The sequence below is a fragment of the Poecilia formosa genome, unplaced genomic scaffold, assembly GCF_000485575.1.
Source record: "Poecilia formosa unplaced genomic scaffold, Poecilia_formosa-5.1.2 Scaffold784, whole genome shotgun sequence".
Lineage (NCBI taxonomy): Eukaryota > Metazoa > Chordata > Actinopteri > Cyprinodontiformes > Poeciliidae > Poecilia > Poecilia formosa.
Genome location: NW_006800723.1, coordinates 75,509 through 92,821, shown reverse-complemented (window position 1 = coordinate 92,821; position 17,313 = coordinate 75,509). Strand labels below are relative to the sequence as shown.

The window sequence follows — 17,313 nt, the reverse complement described above, 5'->3', positions numbered from 1 at the left end:
CACTGTCCATAGCAGCTAACGAGGCTTTCCATTGTCAACTATGTTTACAAAAATGACTCATTGCTCCATCAAACTGCCGCTGAATATTGAAATCCGAAGCAAAGAAAAGCCAGCGTCTTTTTGTTTACCGCTTGTTTGTATCTTCCATCACTTCCATGCTGTAGCGAGTTTCAAACGTTGCGCCTTCGTTTTTCTTCTCTCTTTGCTGTTCCGCCTGTCCACAGCCACAGCCAATCAGTGAACAGGAGCAAAGCTCGCATCACCCACCAAAGCAGGGCCGGCCCGGCTGGCCAGGCGAATTGAATAGGTTTAAACATAGGTTTAAAGCAGGGGTGCCCAGGGCCAAAGGGCCAGCATCCTGCACGTTTTAGTTCTCTCCCTGGTGGTAGAAACAACTTTTTCAGCTTGTCAATGTTCCTCTAGGTCTTCTAACGAGCCATCATTTGATCCAGGTGCGTTAAACCAGGGAGAGAACTGAAACATGCAGAATGCCGGCCCTCGAGGACCGAATTTGGACACCCCTGGTTTAAAGCCTGAAGATTTTAGCTTAGTTTTTATTTTCAGTTGAATCTTTTGTGTTGTGTTAATTTATATTTCCATTATAAACCAGGAGTGGATCAGATCATTTGTCATTGTGTTAGAAATGAAACCTGCCTTCCTTATTTCACAACTGGATGAGTTATCTCGCTGGCATCAAGATATGAAATTTTTGTCATTTTTAGTGTGGCTAACTTCAGTGGGATTTCCTCTTGTCCTGTACAAGGGAAATTCAACCCCCCATGTCCAAAGAACCTCCTCTGTCCTTCACCTTGTCCCCCAGTTCTGAGGACTCAGGCTTGGATGACTCTTCGTTTCGCAGTGCTCTGGAGGAAACGGAAAATTCTGTGGAGAGGGAGATCCGACTGACATTAGAAAGAGAAGAACAGCACCGAAGGGAGAGGGGAATGATTGCTCAGGGCCTGACGGTACCCAGGTAAGGTAAATGGGTTAAGATTGTATGGGCTCATCAAGCCTGTGCATTGACTGTTCAGATTTCTCATTTTTGTTCTTTTTTCTGTGTTCAGTCTATACACCCTAAGGACAGATGGATCTGTGCCCAGACCTCCAGTCTTCTGTACCCCTGCTCTGTCCATCTCTCCATCCCCCTCCTGCTCCTCCTCTCTCCCCCGATCAATGTATCATGAAATGACAGCCAAAAACGTCATCATTCTTGAACCCGACTCCTCTGCCTCCAGCTCCAGGAACTACCTGCTCTCCTCTGCCATCAGTAGCCTCTCTGATTGGTCTCCCAGTCTTGATGTGGCACCCTCAGAAAACGTCATTGTGGTGGAGACCTCCAATTTGATAATTCGCAGTGCTTCTGAATTTTGCCTGAGCTCTGGGCCTCCGCCTGTAGAGACACAAGAGAGTACTTTCTCTTCTAATCCATTCTTCAAGTTACGTTCCATCAGCAGTCAGTCTCTAGTGGAGCAAGAGATCAAGATGGTGAGGCAGAGAGAAGAAGAGTGGAGGAGACAAAGGGAGGAACTGTGGCGAAGGAAACAAGAGGAAGCGTGGAGGACAGGGAGAGAGAGGTATGACACTGTCCTGGTGTCACCAAGTCTAAACGAAAACATCACTTTCAGTGGTATGTAGTGTCTATGTAAAATATATGTATGAAGCAACAGTTTCTTTCTATAATGTAGAACCCACTTATTGTTTTCAGATATATTTGTTGTTTTTCTTTATTCTTTGTATTCTAATCTAATTCCTGATTCTAGTGCCAGTGGTTCCAGACAGATCTGTTTCCTCCCCATCATCGCCTTCCAGACCACGGAAAATGGAACGCTCTAGTTTGTCTTGTGACCACAAGGTTGGCAGACATGCACACACATGCAAACATAAACGTTAGAGCTTGTATTTATGCTGACTCAACATAGAAGTAAAAAGTAAAACAAAAAAATATTTAATGTACATCTGTTTACAAGTCTGATTCAAGATATACAATCTGATCACTACTCTCCAGGGCCGTGTAGAGACCTTTGTCTCCGATTCAAAGTTAAAAAGAGGCACATTGAACAAGATCTTATAACATCGTACAACAACATTGCAACAGCCCATATTAATCAAAAATTTAATTAATTGGATTATACTGCATCGATGTCGATGTGGGCAAATTTAGTCTGTTTCCCTCGATAGGTATATGTTGCTGTTGAGGGGTTTCTGCTGCTGACAGTGCGTGAGGACTGTCAGCTGCTAACAGCAGTCTGCTGTCTGCTCTGGTCTGTTTTTAAACAGACCATAGGAGAGAAGGCCACTGGTTATGAAGTATGTGATGAAATAAGCAATTTTGCTGATATTTTACTCAATAAATCCTAATAATATCTGACCGTTTAACCTCCAAAGCAACCTGGATGCAGACTGCTTTAAAGACCAAACTCTACATAATTTTTTAACTCTACATAATTTTTTGATGTTGGCACCTCTGAGAGATCTAGAATTGTAAGACTGAGTGATATCAAGGCAAAGAAAACTCAGTCGCTGCTGGTAGACCCCTCCAGACATACAGGTGGAGCCTCCTGAATGTCTGGTTGATATGTGATGGTTACATATCAACCATTATAAGTGGTTGACAGACCATAGATCTAAAACTTTATCATTTGTTTATTGAGAATGACAATGCTATTAAATTTTATTTAATCCATTCAGAAGATGAAATAGAAGTGCTGCTATTGTGAGGATAATTATAAAAATAAATACAACAATTTTTCTAACGTCAACATTAGATGTACGTTTTTATTCACAAACCAGTGTTTGTTGGAAAAATTATATTTTCTTGCCCATAATCCGATAGCTGGACGGTGCGGTTCTGTCCCCTCATCCTTACCATGGGCCTGGTGTCTTAACCAGTACCACTTTGGGGCACTGATATACATTATGAATAGTAACCTCCAGGGGTCTCATTCATAAAACATTGCAAAGGATCTATATGAAAAGTGTACATTTGCCTCAAAACTGAGGTTTGATTGTCTCAGACTTTGACACATTTTACATGTTAATCTAGAGCCCACATCACCTTGGTTATCTTCTAGGGAGAGGAAGGTGATGGTGAGAAAATTTTGTGATGTTGTGCGGACTTTGATTTAAGATTTATTTAGGTTTGACGGCCATTTTTTTTTTTATTTGAATGGTCCTTATGTACAGTAATGGCTCACCAGTGGTAGCACAAATAACACTGCTGTACTGCTTAGGATAAAGTTGATCTGTAATAAAAGTTTGACTGTGGAATGAACTTAAATGTGTGAGAGGAATCATGATGCAGTGTGGCTTCAATTCCTGTTTCCCACAGTCTCCAAAACCAGTGCCCGTAAAGTTTTTTTTTTATATAGATCACAAGCTTTGTGTGGAAAATGACCTACGCCAATGTCAGATACCATTTCTGTGTAGACATGTTTATAAACGAAACCCCTGATTGAGTATGATCAATATTAAAATAAAATGCGACACTGATGTCACAGCAAATTCAACATATCCAGTTCTGTTGCAGAAGAACACTGTGGATTTACAACCTTCACCTTAACTATAGAAATTAGAGAAAAGTCAGAAATAGCAAACATACTTGGATGTGGCATGACTTTGTGTTGTGAAAATGTCTTTGTTTAAAAATGATATATTTTATTTACATAACCGTTCTCAAATAATCAAACACACTTTACAGGAATCAAATAAAATTACAGAGCACTTAAGTACAACAAACAAAATCAATTTTAAAAATTAATACTTAAATCCATAGCATTGTTTTACCCTTTCCTACCTATAAGGGTAAAAACAGGACACTATTCATACGTCAGAAGCTGTTGATTGTGTTTTGAGAAATTATTTAAATGTGGATAGATGTGTTCAGTCATAAATGTTTTGGGCAGAGAGTTCCCAAAAGTGGGCGCAGCAAGAGAGCACTGGACCAAGCACTGGACTATCACCCTTGTTCCAGTGCTTGTTCCTATGTGATGGAGTCAGGCGGTTGAACATCCAAAATAATCCTACATCAGTTCATCTGTTTCTTGTGCATTCTGCTCTGCCTTATCAAACCCCCAGTCGGTCGTGGCAGATGACTGCTTGTACTGAGACAGTGTCTGCTTGATTTTTTTTCCTGTTTAAAGGGACTTTTTCCTCTCCACTGTCACATATATGCTTGATATGAGGGATTGCTGCAAAGTCAATGACAATGCAAATGATTGTTGCTACGTGCTCGTCCAGGAGGAGTGAATGTTCCAAGTCAATGACTTGATGCAATTTCCTGGGTTTTCTTAGATTCTAAGTTTCTTTCTAAGACTCGGAAATAAACATTTTTATCAACTGTGTTCAAGCATCTATCCTTTAATTGAGCATCCTGCACTGTTTGATAAATAGGATTAATTGGAATGTATGTGTGATTGAGTTGAAATTATATTTTTGTAAAATGTTTTGAGATGACATTTGTTGTGAATTGATTGTATATATTTGAATTGAATTGATTGGCATTAGAGGAGTAGAAGCTGCAGGAAGAAGTGTGATGGTGGAGCATGTTGGTGATTATGGGTAAGATGGCTGGATGTGGTGAGAGACGGGGAGCTTCTGGGTGATGTGGTCATGGAAGTGTGTGTGGGTGAGCAGCAGAGTTTTTATGTGCTGGAGTTTATTGAAGACTTGACAATCAAGTGGTTCACTTGAATGAGATGATTACTGCATCATCTCTAGTAATCAAGTCTGGAGATGATGCAGGCATGGATGAGAATTTCAACAGCTGAGATGGGGAGTGATGGGCAGAGACGAGCAACATTTTTTCAATGAGAAAAGGTGGTTCTTGTGATGTGGTTGACATGGTGTTCAAGGGAGACATTGATGTCGAAAGTGACTCCAAGGTTGCAGATGTGATTTGAGGGAGATAAAGTGGTGCTGTCAGTGGTGAGACTGTCAGGGGTTTTGGTAAGTGTAACATACATTACTTATTTGAATTTTAGAATGAGTAATAAATCAGAAAAATTCTCTCCTACCTAGGCTGCTACAGTGGCAGCTGTCTATTAGGATGCTGATGTAACGGCACCAGGTCACAACCATGCGAGAACAAATACAGAATGGTGTTCTCGTTTGGTTAATTTTTGTGCTAAAGAAATTAAGAAAAGAGGATTAATTTTTAAATAAGTGAATCTAACAAAAATGAAAAAAATTATCCTGTTTACATAAAGGATTGGTGACCAATGATGTTGATGTCTGACGTGTCAGTTGAGTTTGAAGAACTTTAAGTACAACCATAATTTTATCTCAGTAAGACAGCTGGCCAGGATGGAGTGAGATGCAGTGCGAGTGTTTTACACAGACCAATCAGAGAAACGCTGAATGGATTCCAAAAAATATTCTTAATTTATTACAGAATATTACAAAATTCTTACAAAGTCCAAAAATAATTAAAAAATTATGAATTGGGGCCAACAATCCATAATTTATGGGTCAACATAAACTACAACTCGGGTAGTAAGTAACACAAAGAACTCAAGCACAAAATTGACCAAACAAGACATGAAGGGAATTTGAATAGTAGCTGATCAGACCACTGCTGACACACAAGGGGGTAATTAAACACACAAGAACTTATAGAAATACTGGTTAACACAATATAACATTTTTAATGAAATAAATACTATTAGAACTGAACTAACTGCCAAAAAGAAGAAACATTAAAGAAATGGTAAAATTAAACTAAAGAAAACCAAATTTCCCTTTCCCCTGGCAAACAAATGGAATGACCTGCTGAGGAGGTTTGCCAGTCATATAAACACAGCAATCAGCTGGAACTCTTCTATGCACCACTCCACCAGCAGCTCCAAAGGAAACTGGTAATTCAAAACAAGAAGAAATTAAGTTACTATTCACATCTCGGTGTGACGGTAGACAGCTGTCACATGCAGTTTGATGGATTTGGTGGAGATGTAGAGCTAGACATTGTCGGCATAGCAGTGAATGTGGATGATGGAGCTTAGGGCTATCTTTTACAGGACCAAGAGTAGAGCGCCGAGCACCAAACCCTGGGGAACACCTTGTGATTGAAGGGTAGTGGAGGAGATGCAAATATTGATGCCGATGATTTGTTGCCTGTTTGAGATATGAATGTAACCAGGAGAGGCTTGCATTTTCTACCTCCTCAGCATGTCGGTGTTCTGCAGAGTCCTTCTAATGCTCCATCATTTGACTCAAGTGTGTTGCAGCGTAGACATATTGAAAAGATGCTGGACACTCGCTCTTGAGGACTGGAGTTGAAGACCCCTGTACTAGGGTCATATTCATCCATTCCCACTCACAAATGCATTTGAGAGACAGACAACCACATAATCCAACATAAAAAAAAATCATAATCTATTTTTAACAGTCTTCTTCAAACTAACAAGAGTTAATATGATTTATTGTATAAATTGACTCATTTGTTATAAGATTTTTCGGTAACACTTTATTTGAAGGGGTGTGCATAAGATTGACATGACACTGTCATAAACATGACATAACATCTGTCATGAACATTAAGGAGTTTTTATGGATGTTTATGACTGTTGTCATGAAGTGTCATTCGGTAAATAATAACACTTTTAATGCAAAATTGCTCTAAAAGTTGCATTGAAAGTCCATTAAAAATGCCAACTTTGCATTAAATTATCATAATTTACAAAATCATGCAAAGTTGGCACTTTTAATGGACTTTTAATTTAACTTTGCATTAAAAGTGTCATTATTTACCAAATGACACTTCATGATAACTGTCATAAACATTCATAAAGACTTCTTCATGTTCATGACAGGTGCCATGTCATGTTTATGACAGTGTCATGTCAATCTTATGCACACCCCTTCAAATAAAGTGTTACCGATTTTTCTGTTAGGTTACTGATTTTTTTTCTCATTCATTTATTCATTTCTTGCACTGTATTGTGAACTTTCTGATTTGTTAATCAATTGGACTGATTATGTTTATCAGTTTGTTCATGGTTTTTCTCATTTTCTACCTGTTACACCTTCATTCTTTATTCAATCATGCTCCTCATACTTGTTCCACCCATGCTTGTGTCCATCCATCCATCCATCCATCCATCCATCCATCCATCCATCCATCCATCCATCCATCCATCCATCCATCCATCCATCCATTAATACATTAATCCATGGCTCTCTGCTTCAGTGGTTTAGCTGAATTTCCCCTTCCTTCCAGTTCCCCCTTTCCCTGTTTTCAGTTCCACGTCGTCAGAATGTCATGGCACAGCAGTGGGAGGCCTCGCTCTTAGCCAATCAGAAGAAGGAGTAAGTGGAAAGAGTTAACTGTTGGCTTTTTTAAAGCCATAATGGAATCCTACATTGTTTTTCTTTGCACCCATTAGGGCAAAATAAGATTATTTTGTCTGCCAGTGGCAAATTTTGATTTCAGTATTTGTCAAATACCAATATTTGTTAAAACCCAATATGAGTAAAATGTCTGTTTGTTGCTAAAAAGCACAAGGTCAGAGGAATGCATGGTGGCTTCCAGTAAGATTTGTTTCAAAGAATATGGAAAATGTACTTTTTTGCTTTCCCTAAAGACTGTTTAGAAAGTCCTTTTAACATTGTGTTTTAGTGGATGATGTATGACATTCTTTTTCTTTTTGACATACTGGCCTGTCCAGATCTCAAAGATTTCCACAGAGCCGGCCTAAGATGCACCAAATAACATTTAATTTGGCTACTCTTTGGTTACCACCTAGAAATTTGTAAAAATAAATAAATGAATAAATCACAGCAATTATGAAAACTGTGCAGAATTTCGACTGTGTAGATTTAAAAAAAAAAAACAATGTCAAAACAAATTAAAATTTTACAGAACATCGAAAGAATTTGAAATTGTACCAAGATCATACATGTGGCTTAAAAATAAAATAGTGTTTTAAAACTAAATTTTTGGAGTCATACATTTCCCTTTTGTTTACGTTTTTAAAAATTGCTTAAAAAAAAAAAATAAAGCCACTAAATAAAAAAAGTTTAATATATTTACTTATTTTAACATATGGGCTTAAGTTTTTTTTTTTTTTTTTAATTGTCTGATTTAGCACAAAGATTATACTGATTAGTTCAGAATATGGCATGTTAAACATGAAAAAGAGGGCAGAAAATATAGAAACTTCAAAAAGGTATCCAGGTTGCAATCTTTGTCAAATACACACAGGGTTATTGAATTCTTAAAAATTACAACCTGGTTTTGATCAAATATGAACTACATGCTGATAAAGGTTGTGCCAATTTTTCAAGCCACATGACAGAAGATGTTGGAAAACATGATCTAACAGGCTATTTGGTTGATTTAACAAAAATAAAACAAAAAAAAAAAACCTCCTGTTAAAGCAAACAGTGTACATATTTCAACAATAAGCCCCAAAATTTCATTAACATGCATGAAAAAAACGAAACAAAAAGTTTGTGCTGTGTGAATTAGTCATTCCATATGATTTATAATGTGATAGCACTTGTGCATGGTTAACAGATATAAGATTTTTGAAGGTTTTAAGATGAATTTTAACTCTGAGAGCTAAATACTTGGCGAGAGGAGAATAGAAATGATGTAAAAGAAAACTTTTTCTTAGAAAAAGTAAGTAATTATTACTTACCTCCAAAACTGTGTTCTCAGAGGGATCGATCTAGAGTGGACGGCCGAATCAGCTGCTAAATTTGCTTCTGCCTGTGGCCGGCTATGTATTTCTCTACTGGTATTGGCTATAAACTGTATAACTTCAGATATTCCACATTATGCTACCTTGTGTTTTTCTTCTATTTAATTGCCACAAACCCTTAAGTAGCCTGTGTTCTGGATTATGAAACCTGTCCATGTATTTATTCAGTTTATTGAACATGATTTACTGTAATACAATTTTCAGTTGTTACTGTAGTAGCCTTTTTTTTTTTATTTAAAGTGCATTTTCTGCGTAGAAACTTTGCAGAAACTTGATTAGCAGAAAGAAACTTAATTTTTGAAAACCGTTGCATTTCACTTTGAACAGACTTTGAAAATCACTGACTGGATAAAGTGCTCACATGCTAGAGTCACCAATTAACGTTTTTTTTTTCCTCATTTCATTTCTAGCCACTCGGATACCTCTTTCCTGAGTCCTGACCAAAAACATGTCCAGATTATAGGACTGTTTTTGTTTTATAGCAGTGTTTTCTCATGAGTATAATTAGAATAACAATGTGTTCAGTCGTAAGCTAACAAGGCTCTTTAAATGTTTGTCGCTTCAGGTTCAGGATGCTAGCGTCAGCAGAAGCAAATAAAAGGAGGTTTAAAAACAAATTCTGATAGTTGAGTTAATCCTGCAAAAAAAGTTGCAGCCTGTCAAAACTGTCCATCGGTGGCTCTATGAAGTGAGCATTTAAAGAATCCGGTATTTTAACAAAAAGGTATACTGAAGATTTGTAAAGATTTTTATCTCCAACTGTGTTCTTGTAAAAGAGAATTAATGTATTTTTGATGCATATATTTATTAACTGAACAATACTTATAAATGCTGAAGACCTTTTCAGTTGTAAAAGTCATATTCTGACCTTAGCAATGAGGTTTAACAATGTGAGGTCCTGTTTGTTTTTAGGAAACTGTGTGGTGTGTACTTGTTTCCATCTGGTCTCTATCCTAGTTTAGTGTAGGTCACATATTTCATTTTAAAATGTTTCTAGTTAATTAAAACTTAAATAAGCAGAAAACTTATCAGAAAATAGTGAGCGTATTAGATGTTTTAATCTGTTCTAATTTACAATGTCTGTTCTGTCTGAGTTTGAAAATATTTTATGGGATGTGTGTTAATCTTTTGTAATTAAAATCTGCTATTTAACGTAGGAACGGCAAGAGCATGAATGCTGAACTTAAACAGCTGCACTGATCAACCCATCACTATTTCATTAGATCCTGGTGATCACTATTGATCTCATTACACCTTTAATCTTCAGACTAACTTGAGATCATTGCAGAGACTAGCGGATAAGCTTTTGGAGATTTATTGCAGAAACTAAACACTTTTCGGAATTTGGTTTAATATGAAAAACTGTACTGATTAGACTAATTTTGATTAAATCGTGAATATTACAGCTAACTTAAAATACTTTCCTGATTAGGCTGTACATTGCCTAAATCCTCAGTAAAATTAACCAGATTGAGGCCTACTGAAGCCAAACATAATCAATCTAAATTGCACACCTTGTATGATAGAGTTCCTTGGAAAACATTCATACCAACTGGGGGATTCCACTTTCGTCATGAAGAGCAGCAAACATGTGGAAGAAAGTGCTCTTGTCAGATTACATACTCACTGAACTTTTTGGCCTACAGGCAAAATGCTGTGTATGGCAGACAACAACACTGCACATCACTCTGAATACACCACCCTCACTAAGAAAAGCAGCATTGGGCTGTGGGAGGCTTTTATCCTCTCTTTCCAATCTTCTGAGCTTGATAGTTTGCAAAGCAGAACAGAGAAATATCCCCAAATACTTTGAGCTGCAATTGCAACAAGTGCACACAAATGCACACAACATTTTTATGTTGTTTGCATAAAAAATGTAAGTTATCTCAATTTTTTTTCTTCCTCTTACTAAGTATGCATAACTTAAAAATATTTCCAACATCAATCTCAGAAGTCTGATTTTTTTTTTCTTTGAGAAATCTAGGATTAAGTCAGGGTTTTTTTTCAGTGGCTCTTTTATAACCATGCTGTTGTCTGATGCATTGAATCATTGTTGAAAGTACTGAAGTCTGTCTGTGCACACTCATGAAATGGTCATTACTCTGTCTTCTGTTTTGGCAACTTTATTTACCTCATGCTGCACATATATTCTGGAATTGTTTTCGCTGCAGCAGCCCGATAGTATGGTAGAGCTTCTTCTTTTGCTATTTCTTCTGATGCTATTTCCATTACCAACTGTAAAGTAATATGCAGCTCAGATTCAGTAAAACTACTGCGCTGAACAAAAATAACTTGACACAATGTTTTAAACAATAAAATTGTGATTAGACAAATAAAATATATTAAATAAATGAAATGCTCTCTGTTTTATCCATAACTTAAAAAATTGTAATACTCTAAATAAAATACTTTCAGGGTGTTACATCTGTAACATGACAAAATGATTGTCAATGTGCATGAAAGGCCCTGATCTTTCTTTTTGCTGTTTTTTATTCAAATGTGGACATTTGTTCAAAAATGTTTGTAATTTTATAATTTCTGTCACCAATTTTAATCTTTTAAATATACATTTTCTTTATGGAATTATGATATTAGATGTTCAGTGGAGAAGAAACCTGACTGACTGAAAGGCCAATGTTTGCATATATACTATGGACCCATATTCATTGCTCTTGTCCTCACTGAAATTAAGTGTACTAGAACAACTTTCCTTGAGTGTCAGTTATTATTGCCAAATGAAAAAATGTCTGTCTGATGATAACATGTTCAATAAAGTGTGCAACATCTGAGAGTTGCTGTGTTTGTATCTTCTGAATGCTAGAAATGAAACCAGCTGGACTTCTTTTCTTGCTTCTTGTAAACCATAGGTGTCAAACTCATTTTCAGTTTGGGGCAAATCAAGATCATGAATGTCCTCAAAGGGCAGGTTGTGGCAAAAGCCTATCATCATGGGTGAATTAGAGAAAATGTTGTGATTGACTGCATAAAGCCTAACCTCAGGTCTAATACGGTGATAATGGACCTGAGGTTAGGTGAGTGTTGATGGTTTGTGATTACTTATTTTACACCCAAGGTTATTTCAATCTGAAGAGACTCACACAGAGAAAAAGCAGCAGTTAGTTCTTTGGCGCTTGGACACTGGCAGAAGACGTGCTGAGAATCACCGCGAGCTTGGATGATCGGCATGGGCGAAGCTCTGGGTAGTCTCCCCCCCGACCCCGGTCACTCGTGGTGGAGCAATGGTGATTGGCTGGGGGCAGAGGGACAATCCGGTGCTGGTTGGCTGAGTTGGAGACGTGGTAATTGATGATGCCAGTAGGCTGAAGAGAGTCTCACAGCTTGAATTTACGCATAGGGTTAATTAAGGACTGTTGTGTTTATGCTCTCAGTGGATGTGAATCCCAACAGAAATTTTTGAAAGATGTTATTTTTAAAAAATGCCATTGTTGATTAAAACATGCTTTTGTAAAACTTTTGTGTGCAGTTACAAAGCATGAAGGCATCAAGCTACTTTTCTTCACATGCAATACAACTGTCCTAAGATCAGCAATAAAGAGTTCTTTTAAAAAGCATAATTAATGTTCAACAAATTATCCAAAAAAGGCAGGATGACTATAATAGAAAGATACCCAGATCAAGTAGAGTGGAGCAAGTAGCACCAGTTTTAAAGATGTCAAGTGTTATTACAGTGTCAAATGCTGTGATAACAGAGTCATTAATATTAACTTGTACCTCAAGTAAAGTGAAACAAATAGCTAACACTTATCAGGATGTCATTAGACTTAGATATTTAGACTTAGACTTATTTTTATTGTCATTGCACAAAGAAACATAAATGAAATTGGCAATGAAATGTCATCACTTGGCGCACACAGAAAAAAACAAGTGTGCCTATAATTACATAATATACAAATAATGATGTATATTAAATATATATGCCCTCCGACAGACTGGCGACCTGTCCAGGGTATACCCCGCCTCTTGCCCAAAACGAGTGCTGGAGGTAGGCACCACACCCCTCCGGATCCCACTAAGGACAAGGATGTGCAGAAAATGGATGGATGGCTTATTTTCAAGCAGTCTCAGAGAGTCTTATGGATGGGATTGTTGAGCAATCTGATAGCCAGTGGGAGACAACTATTTCTGAGTCTGGCTGTTCTGCAGTGGATGCTACAGAATCTTCTGCCAGATGCCAATCGGATGAACAGACCAAGGAGAGGATGGGTGGAATCAGAAAGGATCTGGTTTGCTCTGGCTAAGCAGTGTATGTGCGCAATGTTCTGGATAGGGGGGAGTGGAGCCCCAATGATCCTCTCAGCTGTCTTCACCACTCTTCGCAGAGACTTCCAGTCTGAGGCCTTGCAGCTTCCAGACCAGATGGAGATACTGCTGGTCAGCAGGCTCTCAATGCTTCATCTGGTGGAGAGGGTGGGAGGCAGGAGGGAAGTCTTATTTGTCTCAGAGAGTGCAAGCACTGCTGTGTCTTTTTCACCAGGGAAGTGATATGAGGTGTCCAGCCAAGGTTGTCTGTAATGTGAACCCCGAGGAACTAAGTGCTTCTGATGATCTTCACTGCTCTGCTGTTAATGAAGAGTGGTGTGTGGTTGGGTCGAGACCTCCTGAAGTTGACAATGATCTATTTTGTCTTGTTGACATTCAGGAGCAGGTTGTTTATTCTGCAACAGTCCACAAGATGTTGTAACTCTTTTCTGTAATTCACTGCATTGTTGTCCTGAATGAGTCCCACAATTGTTGTGTTGTAAGCATATTTCTCGATGTGGTTGGTGTTAAACCTGGGACCACAGTTGTGGATCATCAGAGTTAACAGGGTAAACCAGGGGGTTCAACACACAGCCCTGGGGGGAGCCAGTGTTCAAAGAAATGACATTGGAGGTGTTATAATGTGAAATATATATGTAGCCCTGGGATTTGAGAACCACAAGAAGTGGGGGTTTATGTCTTTTGATAGGTAACCGGGGTTAAGAATGGGTAAGGGAGTTGCATAAATGTATATTTCGGTGATTTACCTATTGTAGAGTACGGAGAGGGATGAATTCCTATGTTTGAGAGTAACTGAGGGGAAGTGAAGTGTACGGAGGGAAAGAAAGGAGAGAGAGAGAGAGGATTCTAGGAGAAGAGAGGAGAACTAGAGCAGAAAGAGAGAGGGGGGAAAAAAAGAGAGAGGGATTGGAACAGTATGGGAAACAAAAAAATTCGTGTTAAACATAGTTGGTGAGTTAGAAATAAGATTATACGCGGAGGATATAATTGAGTAATGGGAAGTGTGGACCCGTTAATGAGGACTGCTACTAATTAGAGGACACTGCAGCGGAGCACGTGTTTGGGGTAACGCAGCAAGACCGAAGCAGCGGTGACTGTGAGGACGTCGGCGGAGCGAGCCGGTTTCGTTTGGTCCATCCGGTTCCAACAAGAGGAAAAGTAAAGAGGACTTCCGCAGTCGTTTCAGCGAACTCAAACATCAACAGGCCTGCAACGGAAGTGTCAACGGGTATTGGACTGTATGTGTGAGAGTGCGGGCCCTGTGTGCGGAGGTGTGTGAAGTTATATGCTGAAATGGGAAGTTGGTGTAAGTTTAAGAACTGTTAATGTTTGTAAATGTATATAAGGGGTTATAGAGATTGGTATGTGTTAAATTCCTACCATTCCTTCCACCGTTCATGGTAGAAGAAGCCAGGTTAGTTTGTGTGTTTAAGATAAATAAGAAAAGCAACTTTGTGCGTGGATGTCTGGATTATTTTACTGGGAAGGTAACAGAATGACAACAGTAGTGGAGTAAATGCTACTCGTATGAGGTGAACCTGCGTGGTATCTACCTGAAAATCACGAACCCAAGTAGCCACCCCGCAAGTGAGTTAAAGTTCTGCCCTGAGAACAGGTGATGGAGCAGTGGGGTGCTACATATAATGTGATTCTATGAACATGATTTATCATTTTAGAGTCGAAGGAAAATTTCCACCTTGATAGATTAAATAATTTCATCTTATTTTTTCCTATATAATGCTATCAACAAAAAGTCTCTCAGAATAATATACATGGCACTGTAAAAACAAAAATGTGAATTTTTACTTGTATCTGTTTAACAACCCTGGTTATTCTTCTGTACCTAATTCATTTGTTTGTTATTGACTTTTGCTCAATTAAATTTCTTACATGTACATTACAAATTGGATTTTTATTATAGATGATCATGTTGTTTTTTATGTCTCCTTATTTCCTTTGTTCCTCCTATAATTGATAGAGGTATATAGATATTATTTATAATGTATGAAAGTACTGTTTGTCATTTAATTGGCTATACATCCTTAAGAAAATGAAAAAAATCTGTTGTTTGATAAGATAATTAATCTTTTTACTGGCAAAAAAAATTGGCAGTAATTTATCTTACTGGCAAAAGTAATGCCAGAATTAAACTAGATAATAAAGACTTTGTGGCATTCTGATTTAATAATGTAGTTATATTGGTTGTGTTACCACCCCACGCCACGCCACTAGAGGCAGTAGAAGGCCCGAAAAGATGCGACGAAGGAGCAGATTTAGAAGTACGCCGAAAACTACAGAATTTGTTAAAAACTGTTAGCTGCGCTGAAGTAAATAAAGAGAGAAGTTCAAATACATACTGACAGTGAAAACTCTTCTTAAAAATGAAGATATATCACAGATTTAAAAAGAAATTTAAAACGGAAGGCCGCGGATAATATAGGAAATAGCATAGACATCATATATGTAGACGCCTCATGGAGCGCTGAGTCGTCTACGTATTTATGTCCATAAACATAAGAGTAGACCCCGCATTGGCTGCTCTGGCGCAGGAAATACGGCGGCCATCTTGGAGCGGTCGTCCCTCCTACTTTGCTCAACCAAAACACTGAGGGATATTGTTGTTCGGATCGATGAACTATTGATGTGATGTGAGGGCTCCACAAACAATATTTCACAAGTAAGATGGACACATTATTGTGTATATTTTGTGATTAGAATATTACTTACTGTATTTATGTCCACCGGTGAGATACCAGCTACAGTGCTTGGTGTAATACGGGTTCAGCCCCGCTATGAAGGCTAACTGAGATTCCGTAAATCTAAAAAAATTAATTATTCTCCAACATTGACTTAGATTATCTGACACAAGAGCTTCCATTAGAAATGGAACAATGTAACGTATATTATAAAACTTATATTATGTGTTATAACATTCACTAGCAAAGTTTACACAGGTGGTAAAGACTATTACTTATATGTTTCACTCTGTCAAAAGTAAGATACATCCCAAATCTTCTGTTTTTGTTTTGAAGGTTTCCTAAAGACACGATGTGAGGAAGAAGTGGGAAACTCTTCCTCAATCTCAAGCAAGTAGCAACATTATGTGTCAAGGCTGCCGAAAATCTCACTTTTCATGCAGTGTAAGTGTCTCAGTTATGTCCAACTGATGCCGATTTACAGATGGGACACAAACATGCTGTACATTTTGCTTTATTAGTAACATCAGCAGCTCTGCAGACACCTCCAGAAAACTGATCCAACTCCACAATTTAAACCTGCTCCTGGACAGCCAAGTACACAGTTGCTCAGCCCTGAACTTTTCTAAATAGACCATTTGTTTATGTAAACAGGTCCAGACAGTCATCCAGCTCTGGCAGGCTGCTGGCCCCATAATCATGACAACCATCAGTCTCATGCTGATGTCCCAGTTTGTACACATTTAGTTGGTTCTGTTTATTTGTTCCCTGTCCTCCCCTCCTTCCTTTCTTGTGTGTGTGTTGGGAATCTTGATGTTCCTGGGTGCCAGGGCTGTCTGGGATTTGCTGTCTCTCTGCTAACACGGCAGACTGGAGGTTCTGGAAGAACCTGGAGCGGACACATTGAAAGAGTCTGACATGAGTTCACGTTAGATGGTGTTGGTTCTCTTGCAGCAACCAAAAGGCTAACCTCTGTACCCGTCTGAGGTTCTCCTCCATCTTCTGATTGGCTGTTTGTGTCAGGAACTGGATGTAGTCTTCATCAACTAAAAGTTTTCCATGACGGCTCAGGGGAACCTCCAGACCGTGGGTGCTGCGAACCGCCTGTAAGGGCACATCAGGGCAAACGTATAAGCAACATCCCAATAACAAGTATAATACAAGCAATGCAAAGGACATCCTTCCATTGGAAAATGAAGCTGAGCAAGGGCAACACAGAGACGGAGAGAAGAAACAACCATGCACACACACACACACTCACACCTAAGGAAAATTTATACAGACAAATTAACCTAACAGTCATGGTTTTGGACTGTGGCAGAAAGCCAGTTTTAAAATCTCCTATTAAAAATGATAGATACCACAAAAATGCATAAATAAATCAAATCAAGCAATGTTTTATTATTAAGAAAGTAAATCCTCTAAAAACAGGCTAAAAATGGACAGGAGTCACGTGTGTCATATTTGCTTAGAAGAGTTATGCTGAGAAGAGAAAAATGAAGATAATTAATTTTATCTAGTTATCTAAATTATACATATTTTAACTAGCTACTTAGCAGTTTTTAAAGTGACCTTTACAAGTAATGATTTTCACATTGAGCCATTTAGATGAGTTTATAGATCACTGAACAGTTTCA

The 17,313-nt window shown here is 38.2% G+C and overlaps 2 protein-coding genes and 1 long non-coding RNA gene across 7 annotated transcripts in view; 1 reads left to right on the top strand and 2 right to left on the bottom strand.

The window, feature by feature from the left end:
• Window positions 1-513: 513 nt before the first annotated feature.
• LOC103131537 (uncharacterized) lies at window positions 514-8,975 on the top strand. 3 transcript variants are annotated; one of them, XM_007543213.2, is made up of 4 exons: window positions 514-973; window positions 1,065-1,627; window positions 1,761-1,852; window positions 7,192-8,975. In XM_007543213.2, exons 1-4 carry the CDS (start codon window positions 780-782, stop codon window positions 7,318-7,320), a joined length of 978 nt encoding a protein of 325 aa, XP_007543275.1. In that variant the 5' UTR covers window positions 514-779; the 3' UTR covers window positions 7,321-8,975. The 3 variants fall into 3 exon arrangements, with proteins under 3 accessions (XP_007543275.1, XP_016522206.1, XP_007543277.1); XM_016666720.1 differs by having other exon boundaries at window positions 7,184-8,975; XM_007543215.2 differs by having other exon boundaries at window positions 516-973; window positions 7,214-8,975.
• On the bottom strand, window positions 3,364-6,504 carry LOC107834814 (uncharacterized). Its single transcript, XR_001660641.1, has 2 exons — window positions 6,154-6,504; window positions 3,364-6,052 (listed from the first exon to the last, which is right to left on the bottom strand). It is a non-coding gene; the product is annotated as an uncharacterized LOC107834814 (long non-coding RNA).
• Window positions 8,976-16,174: 7,199 nt separating the features above from the next.
• The window catches only part of tyw3 (tRNA-yW synthesizing protein 3 homolog (S. cerevisiae)), a 16,175-nt gene continuing 15,036 nt past the window's right edge, over window positions 16,175-17,313 (bottom strand). For 2 of the 3 annotated variants that reach the window (XM_007543211.2, XM_007543210.2), the window contains 2 exons: window positions 16,647-16,780; window positions 16,175-16,565 (listed from right to left, as the gene is read on the bottom strand). In XM_007543211.2, the coding sequence (XP_007543273.1) occupies window positions 16,319-16,565; window positions 16,647-16,780 (381 nt within the window). In that variant the 3' untranslated portion in view covers window positions 16,175-16,318. The remainder of the gene's footprint in view (window positions 16,566-16,646; window positions 16,781-17,313) is intronic. The other variant, XM_007543212.2, reaches the window with a different exon arrangement.